The 23,938-nt window shown below is 41.4% G+C and overlaps 1 protein-coding gene across 1 annotated transcript; it reads left to right on the forward strand.

Annotated features, from left to right (window-relative positions):
- Positions 1-367: 367 nt before the first annotated feature.
- cxadr (CXADR Ig-like cell adhesion molecule) lies at positions 368-22,813 on the forward strand. Its single transcript, XM_037270591.1, has 7 exons — positions 368-543; positions 11,202-11,371; positions 13,937-14,138; positions 17,616-17,771; positions 17,865-17,987; positions 18,620-18,758; positions 20,593-22,813. The coding sequence occupies exons 1-7, from the start codon at positions 492-494 to the stop codon at positions 20,870-20,872; spliced, it is 1,122 nt and encodes a 373-aa protein (XP_037126486.1). The 5' UTR covers positions 368-491; the 3' UTR covers positions 20,873-22,813.
- Positions 22,814-23,938: the final 1,125 nt, after the last annotated feature.

The raw sequence follows: 23,938 nt of genomic DNA on the forward strand, positions 1-23,938 counted from the left end.
ATGTTAAAGCACTTAAAGGGAGGTAATTAACAAAATAGTGTAAATGCTGCCATCTAGTGGATGATTAACAAAATAGTGTAAATGCTGCCATCTAGTGGACCGATGGCCCAGTTACACCTCATGAGGTAAGCCTAAAAGGTTACTTCAAGGTACTGTAGTCTGCACGTTTTGACGGATTTTGACGGGTTAAAGGTCAATTCTTGTCTTTGCCATCGCCAATGCGTGATCACGCGTTATCTTTTCGGTTTAATTGCATAACGCAATAACACCATTTAACCTTTAGATGGCAGCACTGTATCGAGTTTCGGCTGACCAAAGGTCACGTGACACCCTGCGGCTCCCTGTGCACCTGCAGAGAATAGAAGGAGGAGCGAGCGGACTTGTGTGGATGCTTGGCGAGAGCTCTGCGACCGCCTTTCCCCTCTGCGAACAAGTTTTCCCGAGTAAAGTTTTACCGAAACGACTTGGACTGACATTGAACTGCAACGGGGATGGAGGCACCTAACGCCTGCTTGTGGTATTTGCTGATCAGCATTTTAGGCGGTAAGTTTTCTGTCATTAAACGCGACTTGGATTCCGACGATATTTTTTCGGCTGGTAGTGCGAGTGGTCAGCCTCGCTGTGTTTTTTGGAACGTTAAAAACCAGTGGCGAGAAATTGCACACTTGCATTGTTTAAATTGATTATGCGCTGATAACTTTGCTGTATTCTCAGGACCTGCAGGAGTAGTTAGGTGTGCATAGGACGTGCTTAGTAGAAATAACATAACTAAAAAAAAAAAATGAATGCAATGCTCAGCTGGGGCCAATTCCGATCCAAGGTCAGTTTCATTATAAATAATTAAGCGTCGCAACTACGTTTGTCTCAAGAACTTGAATGAATTATATTATGCACTTAAATCATGAGTTTGACTGCCCTTACACCTGTCTATGGACCCCGTGGAGGCTATTTTGTGTGTTTTAGGGTGTTCTCTTGTATTGAGGGGTGCTGGTTGGCCGCTGTTACTTTTTTCCCTTTGTCTTTTAGCTTTGTTTTTGCTTTGATGGCTTTTATCTTGTGCACTTTCTTTCTTACTTTGTGGCGCCGTTGTGTGGCAGCCTTATGAGAGCCTATTGAGTTGCGCTCATGCCATTTGTGTGTCTTTTGTATACGCACTCTGTGGTATGGCTACTGCTGGGGCCTGAATTTCCCCACCCGTGGGGATCAATAAATATTCAATCAATCAATCAATAGACCAAAATGAAATAACCCATAAGTACACGTTTATGTGGCCTCTTTTGATGAACACAATGGCCGGAGGGTTTTTTAAACCTGTGGCTGCCCTGTAGCGCTTCAAAGTGCGCACTTTAGCAAATAAAACTAAATGCAACGTTGAATTTCGTTGTGCTTGTGTTAGCTACTAGTTACTATTTAACCCTAGTGACCTTTTACTTAAGATTGCTAATGTGGCCCATTAAACCAAAAGTCACCTTTTTGCCTTGCATATCTTTCTTTTAAGCACATATTTCAATTTTAATATTTCTTGTGATCTTACAATCCCTTCTTATGTTTATTTGTGTATTTATATGTTGCTATAAAACTGTACATGGGTGTGTTTAATGTCCTGGAATTTACATTGAAACTCACAATACTAACTCCTCCCACGCTAAACAGCAAGTGAAGTGTGATTGTGTTTTTGTTTCACTATGTTTTCTGTTAACATTAGGAGAATTGCTTTTTAATTTTAAGTGAATTCCACCGAGCATTTTCTTATTAGCATCAGAGCCATCATGTAACAAAGAAATGCTTTGTTGGGATTGTGGGGCATACAATGTTTAGATTAAGAGCATTTTTTTTTTTTTACACTTCTTTTGTCTCACGGTTCACATTGTTTGTGCTTGTGTGTGTGCGTGCTAGTTTGGGCTCATTATCATCCCAATGGCAGCCTGGCCTCATCATTTGGGCAATGTTCCACTTGAGCAGTCAGGAACAGTATCTGCCGAACTGGTAGCCTTCTTTTGACAGTTTTGTCTTCAGGAGTAAATCATATTTGTGAAGCACTCTTTAATGCTCTTATAACAAGGAAGGGTATTTCTGCTCTACTTTTTTTGTGCAGTTTGATGCAATTCAAAAGAAAATAAGTTACGGTTGAACCGAGAGGAAAGGAATACAAGTGCTCTGGACAGATAAAACGTAAAATCAACAATCTAGTCATTTTGCTGGTGCAACCTCGCCCACCTTCTGTTGTGCAAACAGTCATTCATTTCTTCCCACCGTTTTGAAACTTACCACTTAAATAAATTACAATCCGTCTGTGCTTTGCTCTCCACGTCTGCTATTGACTCTTTAGGTCAATACTAGAACAATGTCACCGACCTGGGAAAAACAGAAACCTGAGGAAACAGCAGGCGCAGAGTGCAGTTACCTGATAAGACTATAAGTGAAGGCTGTGGCCAAGAGCCGGTTGCTTAGTTACCTTTTGAAAACACACACGCAGTGATCCCGTCCGTGAATGCACTTTGTGTGTCGACTATGTGTATGTTTCAAAAAGCTCCCCTCCCCCTTTACATGTAGCTCGAAACAAACAACCCTGATTTTAGTTATTGTTGTTCTGCATGCTATGAATAGTGTGATATGTGTGATCAGGATTTTATTTTATTTTTTATTACCAGCAGAATAACTGGCCTTTTTTTTTATTTTTTTTATTTGTAATGTAATAGAGCCTGTCAAGGTTCATAGGTGCCTCCGTCCGCCATTGTCATTGGCCCCCGGGGACACGGCTCGTAACGACTCCAGGTCACGTTCAGCCGTCCGTTGCCATCACTTCCCTCCTGACACAGGTTGCACCTAAGCAGCCGCTCACTGTCGCCCTGCCCTTGAAATCCAAGCGGGAAACACGCGGAATTAGATTACACTCCAGAGCACTGCTCTGTCCTCCACAATTTGAAGATGGAGACTATGAGGATGGAGACCATGAATATTCACAGCGCCTCCCGAGCCTTCTGCCAACTGCTGTTAAACGATACGGGAATGTGAAATCCTGCTCCTGCACTACCTCATCCCTCTTTTCTTTCCCCTCCATTTCATTTCGGTATAACTCAATGAACAAATTGCCGCCTAGTATAAAAATGAATTGATTAATAGTAGCGCTTGTTTGCCGGTTCAGCTAAGGGCCGAGCAGCCGTTTTGTATTCACAACCCCATTCCGTTGTGACAGGTAGGGAGTCAAACTTCCTTCACGGGGGATCTTGCCAACGCATTCTTGTGCGAAGATTCTGGAAAGAGTCGTTTTCCACCATCTTGTTTATTTCAAACTGATCATAAGATTGTTTCATTTTAGTGACACACATTTGTTGATTGAGTGACATTGGACCAAATCATTAATAAGAGTTTTTGAGAAGAAATACTTAGCGAACTTCAACGGAAGCATTTTATTCTTGCTTATCTATTTATACAAGGTCATTGTGGTGCAGTTTCTGCCAGCCCCCCCTGGAGTCCATCGGTTATCTCGCCCAGCTTCTGCGAGGGTGATGAATACCCTCGAAGCACATTCATCATTTAGCCGCCACTTGATGCCCAGCCTCTCAGTAGCCTTTGCTCTTAATGGCAAATAATAAGGAGCTCAGGGACAAATAAGACATTGCTGTGATGATGATGGTGATGATTGCACACAACATTCTTTCAATGATCATGTCAGGGCTCAGGATGGTTTTTTTCTGGCAATAATGAAGTCTTGTTATTTTAAATCGGTGTGATAGAAGTTAGCCCAGGCATTCCTTCTCGCGTTTGAGTTGTGGGAAGATAATTGCATTGTCTCCTCCAGCAATAAAACCCCCAGCTCTCCTTTCTAAGAACAGTCGAGGTAATTGTTTGTCTAATCTTGAAAAATATTGTGGCTCTGAAAGGGCGGCTATAAAAAGATTGGTAAGGGGGGAGGAGTGAGCGAAGCAGCTGTTGATTTAGACGATTTTAGCGCACCTAGCTCATTAAAAAACATCACAGATTGTTCGGGAGGATTGTGGAAAAAGGCAAATAATGTCTGCTGAGATTATTATTTTTTTTAATCATCAGGTCACATCATATGCACTGTGGACAAAAGTGTGTGTGTGTGTTGTATCGACATTGTCACTTTTTCAGCATCAGCTTGACCGCTTGAATGGTGTGACCCTATCGACCACATTAAATATGCCAATTTACGTTTTAATCTTGTTTGGCAGCCGAGGGAATAATCAATCACTATTAGCTGCTCCAAAGCAAAAAAAAAAAGAAAGCTTGGCCATCCCATGCCTTTTTTGTAATCTGTGCACTTTGTAACTGGATGACTCAGCAGTCGGTTTTCCCCGAGTACCATCCAGATCCTACACTATTAAAACCAGCCAGGAATCTTAGCTCCTTATTTTACTTTAACATTTTCCTGCCAATATTTTATTCATTCCGTAGATACTGCACATGTGAAAAAAAAATGACAGATACTTAAGAGGAAGTCGACCCTGGAATTTTCTAATATGTTCATTCAATGTGGGCCATTGTTGTCTGGCAGATCCTCTTTGTCTTCTTCCACTGTTTACAGCTTCTACTTTCTCCCTTTGTTTTCTGCCAACTCCGAAACGATACACTACATAATAGCGGTAAAAGTAACCAAAATGTTTCTTGTTTTTTGAGTTGTTTTTACCAGAAAACATTTGAGTGAAATTCTCATTTCTGACAATGCACAATATTGTAAAATTCAAATAGACGGCCGGGCACAAGCTGTTAAATTTATTAGTGGAAGCCATGGAAGCCGTGTGTTTTTCTTTTCCTTTTTCTTTTTTCAAATCTAGCCAGTAAAGATGATTCTGATTCCGATAAGAGCTCCCAGGTGACTCTTCAACTTGTGTAGCTGGCGCGATAATGTTGACTTTACTGTTTGGCTTCTGTTGTTCGTCCTCTTGACATTGAAAATGAGGCGTTGCCCTTCGTGATCTTTCGGCCATTTTTTTTGTCTTATCTCGAGTCAAGTTACGGGTCAGCAAGGAAACCTGGACTTTAAATTTAAATTGAATCTTTATTGATCTCGCCCATGCAAAATGCATATTTCTTTTGTAATTGTATGATTTTATCTGAATTTGACCAGTCAGACACAAACTTCAATGTATCGTCATCTAATAGTTGAACAATATCTTGGATAATATATTGTATAAAATATATTGTATGTCTTTCTAGTGTGCCACAGTTTATTGCACAGGTGTCAAACTCAAGGCCCGGGGGCCATATACGGCCCGCCACATCATTTTATGAGGCCCGCGAAGACAAATTGTGCATCAAATTCGAGTGTCATTACTAGAATTGCAAATTGTCTTCACTTTTAATAATATCTTTTTTTTTTTAAATATTTGACCAGTTTTTACTCGTCTGATTTGAAAACGAGTTGTCAGTTTTGAAGCTTTTATAATGGCCCTCCGAAAGAAGCTATGACTACAATGCGGCCCGCGAAAAACATAAGTTTGACACCCCTGGCTTACTGGAGTGCCTTTTTTTTTTTTTTTTTTTGCTTAACTAGTTCAGCTAGGTTATTTTTACCATTCCCAAATTGCATCTTGTCACTTAACGTTGTATGCGGAGTCGTCGTTTTTGTGTCTGTGCTGAGTGTGCGAGCTGGAGGCATGAATAAACCCGGGGGCCCCTGTTAAGCTGTAACAACAACTGACAGTCTTTGCCTGTGGCGTCCTACAGGCTTCATTACCCAGGTGTGTTTACAACTTTGGCTTTCAAGAACCTCCGAGTGAAGAAGAGACTCTCCAGCTTCGCAACATCTGCTCTGGCTGTCCTGCCAAGATAAAATGTAGAAGACAAAAAGGGATTATCCATCTTATCTGTCAACAGCTTTCTTATCTTGATGTCCTGCTGGAGTGTCTCCCTCTTCATACAGAGGACAGGAAGGGACAATCTGTGTTGGAACATTCTTAGCAAATCCTCAGAATTTGAGTGGCATGAATGTGTTTGGATGTTTTCATCCGTGCTCATGTTCTCCGGAGTTTCAGCAGTAAACAGATCTTTGCAATGGGATAATGTCAACTCATTTGACAGAATGAGTTGGCTGCGATATAACAAATATTGAAAGTAGCGCTTTTGAGGAACGCTACTCACGGGAGATGGAAATTCTTTGGCGCGTCAGGCAGATGTGGAATGAAAAGTTGTGAAGTGGAAGTCTTGTGTCCATGAATTTATTTTTATTTATTTTTTCATTTTATTATTGTTTTGCATCCTGGTTCTCAGATCATCCATGTGTTGCCAAAGTAACTTTCTTTGAGTCCTTCACAAGTCTGGATGAAGTAGGATTTTCTGCACTGCATTTAAGTCTGAGTGTTTGATAAATGTTGCTGCCTCCTGATCTGAGTTGGAACTTGGCCGTGTGCCCTGGGGCACTCACAAAGGCTGGGGCGCCAGCAGGGGCCCGGTCCGTATCAGGCAGGTCCACTGTATTTGTTTTGGGGGATGGTGGGGGGTATTTTATGAAGCGAAACCCCTGTGTCAGGACAGACGAGGAGACACCACACCCCATTGAGCTTTGTGGCCCTCTCGGTCTTTTCTAAGCTTTTCGTATAATTTTCTGGGCTGGATTGGAACTGCAGGTCTGACTACCTCATGTATGGCCCTATTGTTTGGGTCACGGATTGGGAATTTCAAAATATCAGGTTGATCTGATCTGGAGCGGCATTCAAGGATTTATATTCAGTTTTTATCTTTACTTGAAAAAAGATACCTGATATCTGATGGCTTTGCTTTTTTTTTTCTTAATGCCAAACCGGATCCCCCAACACTTCAATGGTGTGTCTTTGTGGTTATCTTATTAAAATGTTATTTTCTAAACTTCGTCAGCCATGAGATATGAGCTCTGCGTTTGTATTTATTTGTGCTATTTTGCACCACTTCTCAAGCCATGCAAACTATTTTCACATGCTCTCTAATTGCTCCCAGGGAATTGTGTTCTCCCCTGCAAAATCTGGCCGACATGATTTTGTGCTTCTCCAGCATCTCTGATTGAAGCCTTCTTGTAATATATTCTCCATCCCCCCCTCCTTTTTTTTTTTTGGGCTATCTACAGTGTAACAATAATACAGTTTGTAAAGCTGTTTACAGCTAATATCTATTTTCAATATGCTGCTTTTCCTGTTTAATTTCCTCCAAGACTATATTGTTACTTGTTTTGTTTTTAATCATGAAGATGTTATCGGTGTTGTTGTATGGCTTGGCGCCAAGCCTATCAGCTTTGCGACAATGTGCAACATTGTGAAGGGCTGGGCCAAGTAATCAATGGAACAATCCATTCTAAAATCTGATAAAATGTTTCTTTAGTTCGTTGCTGATCAAACCTCTAGTGACCAAAAGGTTAGCAAATGGCGGTACTGTTTTTAAAAGTGCACATCCCCCGACTATGACATCGCAAGTGCAATTAAGGCTTGCTGAGTTTTTCCATTAACTGACCATTAAATTCCAAACACCAATGGGAATTGCAATCTCTTCCCTCTTGTCGGTAGTTACTTTGTTGCCTCTATCGTTCACCACCGCCGGGTATTTCTCACGCATTTAAATACATGAATAAAGTCATCCCCTTTTTAATTATTATTGCAGCAACTGCTAGGAAGACATGAACTGCTACATACAGGAAATAATAATATTTGTGCAGTCAGTTTGAAACAATGTTTTCGAATGAAGGGATACAAATTTTAATATTTACCCGATTCGATATATAATCGAAAGCTTAATCGATCATTACCGTATTTTCCACACTATAAGGCGCAGCGGATTATAAGGCGCACCTTCAATGTATGGCCCATTTTAAAACTTTGTCCATATATAAGATATATACATTTGGCCCACGGGCCGAACTTTGGACACGCCTGCTGTAGTGGCTCAATATTGGTCCATATATAAGGCGCACCTGATTATAAGGCGCACTGCCGGCTTTTGAGAAAATTAGAGTTTTTTTAGGTGCGCCTTATAGTGCGGAAAATACGGTAATCGTTTGTTGCAGCCAATGTGAGTACCTATGAAGTCTTCTGCGTATGTCCACTACAATGACATCAAAACACGGCCCACGGGTCAAAAGCTGTCAAATGGCCGTGCAGCAAAAAGTGCGTGCCGTTTGTCACCCCTTCATCATTTAATGTCCAATTATGTCAAAACAGTCTTTAGGTCATTCCTCACTGGCAATTGATGGCTGCATTGTGTGCAAAGTGGAGCTTTCAGGCCGCATTACAGCCACAATCTGAATGCTTCAACATTCCCAGCGATTGCAACGCTAAATAAACGTCACTACACACGCATCGCTTTAAATTCCTCTGGGTACACTCGGGCGAGTATTCAAAGGCTTTCCTTCTGAGCGCCAACCTAGTTAAGAAGTTATCTTGTGCTATGAGCAAGATAATTGATGTTCTCTCCGGCACAGTCACAGGGGACGGGCTTAACTGTTTGTGATGGGGAGTGTCGAAGCTATTTAATTTACTCATTCCACTGCCCCTCGACTGCTATTTCACAATAATGAACGTGGTGTTTATTCAATCATTATGTCCTATTCAGGAAAATGTTTACTCTCCTTTGGATTCTTTTTATCTTTGCAAATCAAATGTACCATCATATATTTCCCTTGCCAGTAACAATACATCTTAAATACAGAAAAGTTAAGGCAACAGATCAGTTTCCATCTCGAAATATATTTTGAAGTTGGAGGACTTAAATAGTAACCGGCTTCCATTCAACCTGCCATCTAGTAAACGTGCCTGCCTTTTTTTTTTTCTTCACTGCCCATTGTCACTGAAGCTCTCCCTTTCCCCTCTTAATGGCGCCGTCTCTATCGCCACAGCAAGCCACCCTTCTCCGAGGCTTTGGTTGCCAGGAGACGGGATTCACTCCCCATTGTATGCCGACAAAGGTGGAGGGGGTCGCCGCAATCAGTAACATGGCGGAGAATCGGAGGTCTGTTGGCTCGCCGTAGTCACTCCGCAAGTCCTCGGAGGGAGAAGGACATACAGTAGCGTTGGCACCATTGGTCAATGGAAGTATTGAATGGGACATGCTGACAGCCTGAATTCCTCACGCTTGTTTTCAGTCTCTCGGTAACCGTACTTGACCTACTGTAGTACAAACTGAACTGGTAGAGTAGCAAATCCAGTGTCTGAGATTTTGCAAATATTTTTAAAAGCTTTGAATACTGGATGCAAATTCTGAAACGTACTTTGAGGCGTTGTGGTTGAATTTGTAAATTGATTCATCAATTAAAAAGTGTATTACAAAATGATTTTCCCTAGTTATTGTTTCTTATCCAATTATTATTTTGTATTGAGACATGGTGTTATTTAATTAATATAATTCAAATCACTTATTTTTATGGTTATCATATTACAATGAATTCATGAATTCGGTCTGCCTAATTAGTTTTGACCAATAATAGTCAGACACACTGTTTATTTTCAAAGTTAGGAGTAACTTTTTTTTAAAAATTTATTTAGGACCCCTTAGAATTAATTTAAATTCCCTAAACAACCCTATAAATATTTGTATGTGTGGGAGGTAATGTCTTTTTTTTTTTTTTTTTTCTCTGACCCACATTTTGTTTTTGATGCTGTATTTGCAGTCGAGTTATGGTCATCGACATTTTGCACAGTTCCGGACTTTTTTTTTACACTATTTGGATTTGCCAGGTGTATCGCTTCCCATGTGTTGACTGAATTTGGAATCAAGCGTTACACTCTGTGTGTTCCTCTGCCCTGGCACTGGCGTCACCTGAGAGCCACCGGCCAAGCCGAGCCGAGCCGCCTTTTGCATACACAAAGCTGACATGATATCATGCTTTGAAACTTCACATGTCTGTAGACTAAAATAAATCTTTAGATAAATCCTATATGGTCTATGATTGATAGGTGTAACTTATTAGACAATCAAAAGAGAACAGTAGTTTTGTTCTCCCTTTACAAGCACCTTTGACAAATGACCGAGCTTCCACGTCACAATGTTTTAAAGCTCCGTTGGAAGAGTGACAGTTTTCGCAATATTACTTTCCCTGTCTTTAGCCAAAAGCAGTAGCTGGCGCCCATGGGAATCTGTCAAAACGTTCAAACGACCAGCTGGAGCAATATGATGTCAAAAGTATGTTTGTGCAAATGCTCGACGGATTTAACCGTGCTTGTGACTGCGCACTTGTGTGGTGTATTTTAATTCACTTGTGCAAACATGGCCCACTTCCAGCATGAAATTGAGCTGATGCTTTTGAAATGAGCCACAGAGCTCAACCTGTAGCTACCGTTGATTATGCGCACTGGGCAAGGATCTTGGACTTGATCTTATCCGATAGTCTGGAGTATTAAAAGGAGTTGTAAAACATTCAATGGCTCGGGATGTTGTTCCAAACTAGATTTGTGTGTGTGAAAATCTTTGTGGGATGGAAATCATCTCCTAATTATTGTAATCCTTCCAGAAATAATATGCAAATGTTGCTGTTAATGACGAGCTCACACTTGCGTGGTTTGGCAATTAGTTTAATTGCCGATGCAAGTTTAGTCATCTCCGTGTCTTGAAATGAGACTTTTTTTTTTTTTAATTCAAGAAGGATTGCTCTTTTTTTTTTTTAAATCTGCAGGAAATTTAAGTGACATCTGTCAGTGTTTTGTTTTTAACGTTATGTTTGTTACACCTTGCATTTCAGCAGCGACATATGGTGGTGGTTTCATTTTATTTTATTTTTTTTTTTAAGCCAGCACCCGCTGATTCAAAGGTGGATGGCTGTCAAACGGATTTTAATGTTTTGAGACAGCATGTGACAACTTCATTCTCTATGCAGCCTCCCTTTTACATTCTGGGCTTTAAATGTCTCATTGAATGGAGAATATTAGCCCAGGAAATTACTAGGCCCATTCGTTGGAAGAATAAATACTCAGCTGAGTTTGCAACATGCATTGGTTATCACTATTACTGTGTTTTTCACTGTGTTTTACCTTATGCATATTTTAAAAGGTACTTCGCTCCTCCAACGCCATGTAGCCATAGTTATTTTATGAGTGCAACATTTTCTGAACCAAAACATTTGACAGCTTACAGGTTTCCTTTTTTTTTGTCTGCTCTGCATGTCACTGTTGATTCCATCAGTGAGAAAAACAAATTATTGCAATTATGCTCTAGTTTTAAAACAATTTGTTGGTGTTGCAATGTGTAATGGTTGACAGTCTCTTGTATTTGTGTCCGTACAGGTTGGACCATTGGACTGGAGATAACATCCACGGGACCGACATCCATCGAGAAAGCCAGCGGTGAAACCGTAAAGCTAGAATGCATGTTTACTTTAAGCCCTGAGGATTCTGGACCGTTGGATATTGAATGGAGCCGTCTGTCGTCAGACAACCAGAAGGAAGACAAAGTGGTATGTGGCAACTTGAACATTACCGTATTTCTTTTCAAACAAAATTGTTGCGACCTTCTTTTGTTGCTGGAACATTTGTAGATAGGTCGTTTGAGCAGAAACGGGAAATGTGCCAAAATACCTCTACAGAAATGCTTTGAGTGCACTGAATGCCAAAAAAATCTATTTATTTTATTTATTTATTTTTTATTTTTTTATTTCATTTTTTAATTTTTTTATTTTAATTTTGCCAACAATTTCTTCGACTTATGTACGCCCCCACAAAGTGAACTAAAATCGTGGAGGTGTGATAGTTTGGCCAGTGTTTGGGTTTTGGCATCAATGTACCGTGCCTGCATGGTTTATTAAACAAGAGGTGAAATGAAATACAAAGGCAAACACAAGTTGTGTATTTTCATAAGGGCTTTCAATATATGCACTATGTATGAGCGCATGTAATTTGAGCCACATTCATTTCCAGTGACTTTGTTCTCTCGCCTTTTACTTTGTGTCTCTCACACACACACACACACACACACACACACACACACACACACACACACACACACACACACACACACACACACACACACACGGTAGGAGTGATGGAGGGTTTTTCTTTTTATTCCAGCGCCAGCCAGTTTCTTTCCTTTCCAGCATGGCACTCAGCCATGTAAAATGAAAACGACACAAGTCCATGCCTCTAGTGCAGGGGTGTCAAACTCATTTTTTTTTTGCGGGCCGCATTGTAGTCATAGCTTCTTTCGGAGGGCCATTATGACATATGAAATGTATGAGCACCTCATATTATATAGAGTAAAAGCTACAAAACAAACTGACAAATAACTCGTTTTCAAATCAGACGAGTAAAAACTGGTCAAATATTTAAAAAAAAAGATATTATTAAAAGTGAAGACAATTTGCAATTCTAGTAATGACACGAATTTGATGCACAATTTGTCTTCCTGGGCCACATAAAATGATGTGGCGGGCCGTATCTGGCCCCCGGGCCTTGAGTTTGACACCTGTGCTCTAGTGGATCCCCACATGCCCTCAAGGCGTCGCCTGTCATAGAAACAGTTTTGTTACTGTTGTTTTTTTTTAAATATTGTTGTGCTCGTATATTGTTGCTTTACTGCAATACCTCACAGCACTCACAAATATTTCCTCGTAATTCTCTCTTTATTTTGTGCTAGGGTTGGATAGTTTGTTTGTGTAGAAAAGAAGTTTCCCTTGGTATTTGTTACACAAGCATTCTGTAGCCAGTCTTTTTGAAACTTTAACAGCTAGGCACACAGAAGTTTTGTTTTTACAATTCCAGATTTTTTACATTGTTTGAGTTAATCACCGGCGAGGGAAGGGCAAGTCTTATGACTCAGGATATTTTGCTGTTGGTCGAATCTGTAAAACTAGCATTGAAACATTGTGGTCTTGTGATTTGCCTCACAAATGACTTGCACCTCTTCCTTTTTCCTCACCAAGCAACGGCATCACATGATAATGACCTCATAATAAAAGTGAAACCATTTTTTTTTTTTTTTTTAAACCTCTGAGCCGTCCACAGATGGTGATTTTATCATATTGTCAATTATTTCCCCACCAGCCTGTCATGTGCTTTTCATTTTAATTCCGCAATGATTTTCTTTTCTTTTTTTAATACTTCATTATTCTCAGGGTTATAGTGTTTGACTGAAAGAAAAAAAAAAAGTAATAACTAGACGTGTGTAAAAATACTTCCATCTGTGCACCTGTAAGTATTTGAGTAAGAATTCTTGTCTGGCTGAGCTTGGGGCAATTTAATTTCCGCTCCTTTGTGGTCTCATCTCACATACTGCTGTTATTACTGCCCATGTTCTGTTCCCCAGTGAAAGTTGAAACGTTCATCCCCCCCCTTGACAACTCTGTGGAATGTTAACTGAATTACCTGTTTAGGTTAATATATACAAGATGAGCACTGACCCCCTTTAACCCTTTCGCTGTTCCGTACTAGCAGAACTATTCTTCGGTTCAAAATGGTTTGGTAATCTGGATTTTCTCCAGGGGGTTTGCCTCCACCAATAACTTCATTCTTTTCCGTCCATGCCATGATTAGTTTTCCCTGTTCTATTCTGAAGGAAAATGTTGGCTTCACTGGCCTTCATTTTTTTTTGCTGCTCTTAAGACCCACAGTGTGGGTGTGTTTGTGTAGGTGGATAAGAAGGGGGGAGTGGACATAATTGTGGTCGCCTGTCCTTTGTTGACACAGCAGGTGTTGATTTGACTCCACACTGGCCGCTTTGTTTGTTCCACCTTGGCTCCACTTGGGAAGACTGAAGGACATTGTGATATAAAAGAGCTTACTTTTACTCCTCTGGATATTTCCCAGAGCTTTCGACATTGCGGATTAAATGTTGTGTGCAAATGTGCATGTATGTACGTATCGTTAATATGATGGGGGTGTGACCTTTGTGCAACATAATTCAAAATGTATTTTTGTTTGTCTAGAGTATATCCAGCACATGTTTGCATTTAAAAATCTTTTTTTCTCGATTCCATATGAATAGACGGATATTCAAACTTAGCAAACGTGCTCTTCTCTGTAACCAGGTGATCCTGTACTCGGGCGACAGGGCCTACGAGGACTATCCCGCTATGAAGGGGCGAGTACACTTCAATTCAGCCGACCCCAAGAACGGAGATGCCTCCATCAACCTGACAGGCCTGAGGTCGTCGGACTCTGGCACTTTCCAGTGTAAAGTGAAGAAGGCTCCTGGCATTCGTGGCAGAAAGATGCTGCTGATTGTCATGGGTGAGTAAAACAAAAGCAGAAAAAATAGCTCAGTACCCTCAGCGTTGTTGTTTTTTTCCATCTCTCCTCTATATGCAGTCGAAATCAAACACGCTTTGCCTCGCTTGGCTGTTTTGATTTAATCCCCACTAAAATTGAGAACATACCCTTCCCAGAGGCTGTAGACCACTGACCTCCTCGTGTTACAATCCTGTGTTCACCCACCCTGATTGTCAAAAGTGATCATCTTTTACCTCAATATTGAGGTCATTATTTATCTCTCATATCTGTCTTGAGTATGTTTTTTTTTAGATGGATTTAGACTTCATGCAGCATTGATGTTCATTTATAATCGACTATAAACGTCAATATTGGATGTATTTTCCTTTTATATGCATTAGAAATGAACTGTATTTCATAAAAATGCAATTCTTTATTTTTATGCATGCTAGAATGACTGACTCATCCCAGTTATGTGTTCGATAACCTTCTGCAAACAACACTCATGCATATGTGTTGCTGATTGGTCCACTGATCAAATGAGGTTGAAAGTGAAATTCCTTCTGATTGTGCGTCTGGGAGAAAACTAGCTACATGTAGCACTCTTGTGAGATAAGCGCTACATTTTGCCCTTATCGTAGCTATGTGGGCTATTTCAGATAGTCGCTTTCCAAAAATGGCTTACATGCACTGCTCCCACCAGTTCAACCAGAAATATTCCAGCTCTTGTGCAAATTTCAGATCTGTTGACAAAGCTCTAATGAAGGTTGTTACTGTAAACAGTAAGTTTGACTTGATTGTGACAATGAATTCCTGAAGTTGTCACTTGATTTGACTGCCATTACTTTATAGTAAATTAATTTAGAAAACTAGGTTGACTATAGATGTTTTTTCTTGGAGGATTATATTCGATTTCATTTGAACTCGAAGCAGATGAAATTTGATAGAGAAACCTGATTCTCTAAAACGTTCCTCAGAAAGGTTGTGACCCCTGAGGCAAAAATGCAGTGACAGGTTGACGTCACTGGCCTGCTCCACTGACAGACTGAGAAACTCCTTTAAGTCCACCCCGGGAGGGAAACAACAATATCACATTCCCTCGAATTTATTGTAGATCTTGCACACTGATCTCCATGCAGCGTATTAATGAATAGTCTAAGAACCCGGAATTGTACAACCTTGTCCAAGGTCACTCGTCTTAATTTTTTACAAACACTTTAACCATTCCCATATTCCCATACGGCATTTGCAGTGCTACTTCTATTAGCTCTTGTGGATTTCGTTGTGTGTGACAGATCTTCCCATCCGCTAACCGACTTAACGTGACCCAGCTCTGATGGCGGTTAATATGCTGACATCTCAAGTGTGTCTGGCAGAGAGGGAAATGGCTAGAGGCTACATCTCTGACAGGTAGCTAGCTATTGAACCTAGGGCCAGGGATGTTCTTAGCAAAGACACACTGACAAGGAGAAGACAGGGCAATTTTCTGCCTGCTCTGCATTTTACCTTTAGGCCCATCTTGTCACCGTGTGGCTCGTAGCGAGAACACAAACACACGTCTATACTAATATATACAACCAGGCCAGGTGTTGCTTTGCCTTGTCACGACCGCTGTTATTTTTAGGAATACACGCATGCTGACAACCGTTCCCCTTAGCTTGTAGCTGGACATTGAATTTGAGAGCGTGACAATATTTGAGATGTTTTATAGCCTAATTGGTTAATTCAGTCGACCGGACATGCTTTATGAAGATCTATGAGGTCATACAATGATTGTCCGATTATCCTGTCAAAGGGAAACATCAGAGATTATCTCGAGGCGTAGTTCAGAATCAACGGGATTCTTTCTAGAGATGCATCAACTGAGCTAACAGGGGGAAATAGATTTATAGCAGCATCCAAACTCTTTTGCAATCTACCAATTAATGACCAGACCAAAACACTTAAAGGTATGTTAGACTTTGGCCAAATACTCCCAAAGGACTCTCGGATTGACCTCTCTTTGCTGTGAAAGGTAGACCTGGTATTTGGTCATCTCCTGGCCAACCCAACCCCTACAGTGAAGCAAAACACTCCCACAGCATGATGCTGCAAGGAATGTTTTTCAACAGCTGGAACTTGGAGCCTTGTCAGGAGTAAGGGAAAGATGAATGCAGCAATGTACAGACACGTCCTGGATGGAAACCCGTTCCTAAGCGCTCTTGACCTCACGGGAGGGCAACTGTTTAGCAGAACAACAAGCCCAGGCACACAGCCAAGCTATCAAAGAAGTGGCTTCAGGACAACTCTGAATGTCCTTGAGTGGTCCAGCCAAAACACAATCCGATTGAACATCTGTGGAGAGGGATCGGAAAATGGCTGCCCATCCAACTTGATGGAGCTTGAGAGGTGCCAAAAAAGGGAAATGGCCAAAAATAGGTGTGCCGAGCTTGTGACATCATAGTGATAAAGGCTTTAGGTTGAAATTGATCTCAAAGGAGCTTCAAAATAAAATTCAAGTTGACTTTTGGGAATACGGCTGGAACGTAACTTAAACGTGGAAAACTGTAAATTCTTTCCAGACACATCGTATATCCAAACCGTTCTGCATACCTACCTCAAGTCATCTTTCATTGATTTGCTCTACCTGGCTTTTCTTGAAACGCTTGGCTTTTTTATTTTTTTTCTCTTCAACAATAGCCCTTTCAAGTTTTGCCTCCTTCTGACCGAAATGTATGCCACGGTGGATATCCACTATATTATTTGCGTATCTAGGACACATGATGGCCTTGGAAAAACCCATAAATCCCAACCCCGTTATTCATTTTCCAATGCCAGCTTAGCTGTTCCTTCTCTCACCTTCTCCTTTAACCTCATCTTTCAAACAAATAAATGTATTTGTAGCGCATTCCTAATGTGAGATGTGTTCCAAGCCTTTGACGCATCCACTTTCACCTTTTAAAAGATGTCTCGTGAATGTCATCGCTCTCTGACATTTACCGTGTGCGGTCCATGTTCGTGTGTGTGTGTGTGTGTGTTTAGATACAACACAACAGCAGCAAGAGCAGTCAGAACTCAGCCTTGGCCTCCATCACACTACCATCTGTCCATCATCTCTTGCTTATTTATTTATTTCTCTCTGTCCTGTATTTAAAATAATACCATAAGCTGTCAAGCACTGTCAGTCTAGGCTTAATCCAGGCAGCCAAGCGCTGCCCTTCCGCTTGACACCTGGTTCTCATCTGGAGCCTTCCATTTCATGCTCTTGTTGAACCCATTACCACACCATGATGTCAGTCCTGTCAGAGAATACGCACAGGCTTGGACCGTGGCCCTCTCCGCCTACCCCCAATGCCTGGCTGACAGTGTGTCTGGGTTTCACCGGTCTGCTTTTAATTTGAAGTTTGTTTTTGAACCTCCCATCTCATCTCCTGCCAACACTGACTAACCAATGTGTTTGCACACATTTTGCTTTAAGATGGAGGAGCTATGCCAACATAATTTTTTTCTCACTCATAGTTAAGCCATCCAAGCCCAGGTGCTTTGCTGAAGGACAGACACAGGAGGGCAAAGACATTGTTCTCCGGTGTACCTCCAACGAGGGCACCCAACCCATGCAATACGGCTGGGAGAAGACCAGTAATGGAAAAGTGCTGCCTGCTTCCGGTGTGCTAGGTAATGCTTTTAGTCAATAGCACATAAAAGCTGCTTTCACACCATTTAACGTCCTGTTAAATTCCTTTCTGCATTGGTTTGCCCTTGCTACAGACCCAGTGGGAGGTACCCTTAATGTGAGGAACGCATCTGCCAGCGCATCTGGCACATACCGCTGCACCGCCACCAACCGGGTCGGAAGCGAGGACTGTATACTCTATCTCAATGTCACGCCTCGTAAGTATACTTAACAATCGGGGACTTTTTGTGTCATGATTTAACACTGCACAGCAATCAATGATGATGGATGGGTACCAAAGCCTGCACGGTTTTGGTACGGACTGATTTGGGTCGGAGCACTGATTCAACCAAAGGGTGCCTAACCCAATAATAAGAAAAACTATCAACTTGAAAGATTTATTATTATTATGGTGGTAATGATGGCGATGATGATTACCGTATTTTCCGCACTATAAGGCCTTATAAGACCTTATAATCAGACGCGCCTTATATGGACCAATATTGAGCCACTGCAGCAGGCGTGTCCAAAGTCCAGCCCGCGGGCCAAATGTCTATATCTTATATATGGACAAAGTTTTAAAACGGGCCATTCATTGAAGGTGCGCCTTATAATCCGGTGCACCTTATATATGGACAAAGTTTTAAAATGGGCCATTCATTGAAGGTGCGCCTTATAATCCAGTGCGCCTTATAGTGCGGATAATACGGTATTATTATTATTTCTACATTGTTGAAAGCCGTATGCAACGAAATTTCGTTTTGTACACACCTAGTGTTGACAAAATGACAAAGTTCTGTCTAAGTCTAAGTCTTATTGATATCAAATTCGTTCTCTCTTTTGCACTCAGCTCCCAATACCGCCGGCATCATCGCAGGAGCCATAATTCTTGTACTGCTGATCCTCATCATTATCGCCATCATACTCTTCTGCTGTTGCCGTGCCCGACACAGGAAGAAGTATGAGAAGGAAATCTGCAATGAGATAAGGTACCCAGCCACACTTACATTTGGCTCACTGATAAGGACAGATAATAAATATATCATCTTACATAACCACTGTGGGGAAAAAAATCCTTCCTAAAATCTAAATATTTCATACCTGCTGCGAAATATAATATTATATAAAAATATAGCAATTGAAAGAAATGTATGTAATCAATCTAGTACAACATAAAAGATGCAAACACTTCTGCTGCAAATGTGGTGTGATAAATGACAAGGAAACATGATTGAATAATGAGGAAATATTGGAATAAATTCAAATGAAATATGGGGAATGAAGTGACGTAAATTGCTCACCAATTTGACAAGCATCATCCGTCATACTAGGTGTGCCTAGGAATTTCTTGCCAGATGTAAAATATTGGAAGCAGGCACACTTTTCTTCCCCCAGTACATCAGCGTGTAGAAGTGCACACAAACACGATTCCACCCGCCATTTTTTTCGCCTCCATCAGCGTTTTTTTTTTTTTTTTTTACACACACACACCACTCCTCAAATAAACAGCTGTGGTAATCAGTTTGAAAGCTTTGTTTGCTCTGTGTATCCTGTGTCATGTCTGTTGCGCCCGACCGACCGACTGCCCTGCCCCTCCCCAGCGCACCATCCACCTCTCCATCCGGCCCCCGGGCTCTTTGCAACCAGCAGGCTTACTATCACTCTGCTGCGGACTGAATCTGTCTAAGACCACAATGTGACACTGCTCACGCTGTAGGACAAAGAGGATTAGACCACTGGTCCTGTCTAGAACACACAGACACACATTTGCTGAAACACCACCCCATGACGCCATGGACAACACAAGCTCTGTGGCCCCCTTTGGCTCAGTTTGGGCGAGCATTTAACTGGATTAATGCTTCTTATTAGCTGCTAATGTGGCTGCAGAGGGAGAAGAGGGCATTGGCGCTTTTTGGTGACTAGCTTCACGGGCGATTGCAGTCAGCGGCGTGGCTAAGCGGTGCAGACGTTACCCCCGCCTCATCCAAAAGCGTCTCCTCCACTAATTATTTCATCAATAATTTGTTCTTGGCTTTAAATGAATCGAGTGGTAGTGTTCTTGAAATGACTCATCGTCTTGAGTCTTCATTGTTGTCCTTATTATGGCTTGTCTAGAGTACATACTTAATTGTAGCAGTGTCAAACTCGTTTTTTATTGTGGACATGAGCATTGCGGAGGCTGTTTGGGATGAGCAAATGATTTCCGTCGATACTCCAATTGTCCTTTTATCTATTCATGTTCATGCTCGCCTTTTAAAATATTTCCTTATATATATTTTTTCAGTTCAATGAACAGGTCTATTTTCATACAAAATATGACCCACATTATAAAGCACATTATTTTTGTGAAGCATTATAATATAATGCTTGGGGTGTCAAACTCATTTTTTTGGCGGGCCGCATTGTAGTCATAGCTTCTTTCGGGGGCCATTATGACTGTCAAGCCAAATAAATGTATCAGCACCTCATATTATATACAGTAAAAGCTACAAAACAAACTGACAAATAACTAGTTTTCAAATCAGACGAGTAAAAACCGGTCAAATATTTTAAAAAAATAAAAGTGAAGACAATTTGCATTTCTAGTAATGACACATGAATTCGATGCACAATTTGTCTTTGCGGGCCACATAAAATGATGTGGCGGGCCGTATCTGGCCCCAGGGCCTTGAGTTTGACACCTGTGCATTATATGTTTGAAAGTTAATATATCACCTGAAGTGAGACAAAATAAAAATACAGATGAAGCAATGGGGATGGGGGACTTGTATGCTCAGTTTTGTTCCGTTTTCTAAAATGTGCCACTGACTGATTTCCCCTCAGAGAGGACGTTCCTCCCCCCAAGAGTCGCGTTTCAACGGCGCGCAGCTTCACAGTGGGTAGCCAGCGTTCCTCTCTCGGCTCCATGTCACCTTCCAACCTGCACGAGTACGCCCTGAAACCCCAGTATGACAAGATCCCATCGTCGGAGGAAGACAGACCTCCGAGCCACACCCCTTTGCCCCCACCCACCGCTCCCAGGATGGCGGGCCCCAACCTCAGTCGCATGGGGGCCATCCCCGTCATGATCCCTGCCCAGAACAGGGACGGCTCCATCGTTTAACGTGGCCTCCTCTTGCAGAGGGGACGGCAAGACCAAGGGGAGGGACCAGAGCAAGGGAGTGGGGGCAAAAGCCACCTAAGATGAAGCTGGAGTTTCAAATGAGACAAAATGAGAACTTACTCCTCCAATGAAGACCTGACTGCTGTGGTGCTGAGAAGAGAAATTTGCCGAAGTCACGCCAGAGCACATAGACTTTTTTTTTTTTTTTTTAAATCACAATTTAGAAACATTTATCTAATGATTTAATGATACTGTATGTTAAGAACAGATCCAGACTATCTGTACAGCAGTATGAATGCATGTGTGTATATGTCTCTGTGTGTGTGTGTGGTGAGATGAACAGTTCAGCGCGACAGGATTCGTACCTCGGACAAATTTGGTTGCCGAATGGGATCTCTGAGCAAATGTGTCATTTTTATGTTATGAGCAATTTTGGCTTCAACTGTTTGTTTATGTTTATGCCCGCGTTTGTAAAATGTAGAGCTCATTTGTTTTCTTCTACTGCCTACACAATTCTATTATGTTGTTAGCAAGTAAGTTTTTGCTAACATTTAATTAAGACGAAATGAGATGCTCTCACCTTTGGAAAAAATTACAATTGTGATCAAATGATCTCAATCTGTTATATTAGCGAAGCCCCCCCCAGTTTCAAATGTCCCATCTGGGATGAGAAGCATAACAATTGATGATTGGAGGGTTTGTGCATTGTGATTGGCTGGATTACCGTGTCTCGAACAGGCTTAAAAAACAATAAGTACCCCCCCCCCCCCCCCCCCCCCCTACACACACACACACGCATTTACCTCCTCAAAAGGGGGCAGCTGGACAACGGGCTTCACTGAGCAATTAGCTTTGAATATGTTTGACGGCCAAAGGACCACAACTCCTCTGGCCACCACACACACACACGCTAGATGTATTAACAGCCCAACGTTCATTATCATCTGTTGCAGTAGTAGCCCCCCCGCCCCCCCATCTGTGCCAGAGAACACATAATCCTCCTTCTGTGAGGTTGCATTCCAAAGAGCCAGCATCTTGATTAACCTTCTCCCCACGCTCAATATGAAACCTGTCATGGCTTCTGTAGCGTGAATTGAAAATGTTTTAATGAAGCAACATTCCCACTATAGCGTGTGATAAAATAACAGCAGCCACTTCATAATAAAGCCCCAATGCAACTATGTACTGTATCTTCATGCCAGATGAAAACGAAGAAAATAAAGGGGCCATTATTCTTTTCGGAAAGTTGGAATACACAAGTGGGGAAATTGTTTACTTTGTGCTCCAGAGCCTTACTCGTTTTCATTTTGACTGCTGGCTTCTGTTGTGCCTTGTCTTGGTTGTAGCACATCCACAGCACTGTGGTCGTTTGCATCGTCCTGGATGGCCGTTGTAGTCCACAAAATGTTCTTCTCTCCACTACTGATGTTGTCACGCCAATGAGTGTCACATTTCCACTGTCTTAAGAAAGTTTATTTCATTTGCATTTACTTTCCTATACTTCATTGTGTATTTTTGCTAGGTTCATTTTTTTTTTCTGTCTAAGAAGTCGTGGTTGTATTTTGTCCAAGTATTTGTGTCTAATAATACCAGCTGTATGAGTGATGCTCTGCTGTGCTCGACGAATCGGTTATAGTACAAATGTGTGCGAGTGTGTTATGTGTGTGTTTTGCAGTCTGAATGTGAACCATCGTAGAATTCTAGATTCAAACTACGGAGGTCTCAGCGGGTAGTCCCTCAATAAATACGCTCACAACTTTGCATAATATTAACAATATTAACTGTAGTTTTTTTTTATTTTACTAATATTATATGAAGAGCTCCTTTTCAGTTTTGCACTGTGTATGAAATCCAATTATCCATTTTTTTGTGTGTGTATTTTTGTGCTGTATTTTTGGAATAAATAAAGTCCCTCTGGACATGCAAAAAAAAAAAAAGAAATCCCCGTAAACCTTTTTTTTTTTTAAATATTTGCACACAGCATCTGTCTGCTTAATTTCTCAAGACACGTGCTCTCCAGTGTGTCGACCTCCCGCCGTTTCTTCTCCTCTGATTAATTCTAATCGCTCAGTGAATTCCATTCCCAGACGCTAGGTGAGGCACTTAATGACTAATCAATCAATAAAGGGACAGGCTTCTTTTAACGCTTACCACTCAGCAACCGCATAAACACACAAGCGCTTTCTGTTTGCCAACCAGCACAGTTAAGCCAACGGCTCAATAAGTCTACTATTGATTCTTTGTCTGTCACCTGCTGCTGTGGAAGTGTGGCTATTTGTTTCTGCACGGGATTTACTTTTTTTTTTAATTACAGCCTATTTGCTCTGTTAGTTAATGCACTGGCTAATTACCGTCACTGCCAGCCAGCACTAATCAAAGTTGCGCTGAATTAGCGCTGCCATTTAAAATGCCAGATGATAAACGCTTAATTAATGTGTGGAATCATTTAAGTCTCATTTTTGTGACCGCCGATGGTCTCATAGCACGCTTAACGGTATGCCGGTCATCTGGATCGATAGCGTATTATTTGCCAGTAGCTCGGCCTCGTGCGGGCCGTTGACAGGTTGTCAATAAAAGGGACGAAAGCACTTAGTAGTTGTGCAAAGCGGACATCCATTGGTATAATTGGATGTCAGTAATAGATAGGACCCTGGAGCACTGATCTGTGCCTAGTCGAAGTCACTCATGGAGTTTAATGGCTCCCTGGTAGTGTGTGTCAGGATGGCTCAGCCACAAAGCGCCATCCAGCAAATGGATATGTCGGGATGTAATGGTATTTTTATGGCCGTGTATTCCAAATAGCCATTAAAATCACGTTAGCGGTTGGTGTGGACCAATTCGGATTTACAAACAAAATGCTGTTGCAGCCTCGTATTTATTTATGTCCCTTTTTTTTTTAACTCGTTCAGTGCCATTGACGGTTTCAAATATATTAATTGGGTTGGCATTGAATGAGTTAATCTGTTTTGCAATGCACCTGAGGATTTGTGTTTACCTCCCCCCAGTTTGCTCACTCAATTTTGCCCGTGTATGGTATTAATTGTTTGCGCAGATCATGGAGAAGAC

This window comes from Syngnathus acus, chromosome 14 (genome assembly GCF_901709675.1).
Source record: "Syngnathus acus chromosome 14, fSynAcu1.2, whole genome shotgun sequence".
In the NCBI taxonomy this organism is placed as follows: Eukaryota; Metazoa; Chordata; class Actinopteri; order Syngnathiformes; family Syngnathidae; genus Syngnathus; species Syngnathus acus.

Excerpts from the sequence above, each read along its gene's own strand:
- cxadr (XM_037270591.1), top strand. The coding sequence starts at position 492 with ATGGAGGCACCTAACGCCTGCTTGTGGTATTTGCTGATCAGCATTTTA. Across the intron at positions 544-11,201 it reads GCTGATCAGCATTTTAGGCG|GTTGGACCATTGGACTGGAG; the intron begins GTAAGTTTTCTG and ends GTGTCCGTACAG. Across the intron at positions 17,772-17,864 it reads GCCTGCTTCCGGTGTGCTAG|ACCCAGTGGGAGGTACCCTT; the intron begins GTAATGCTTTTA and ends CCCTTGCTACAG.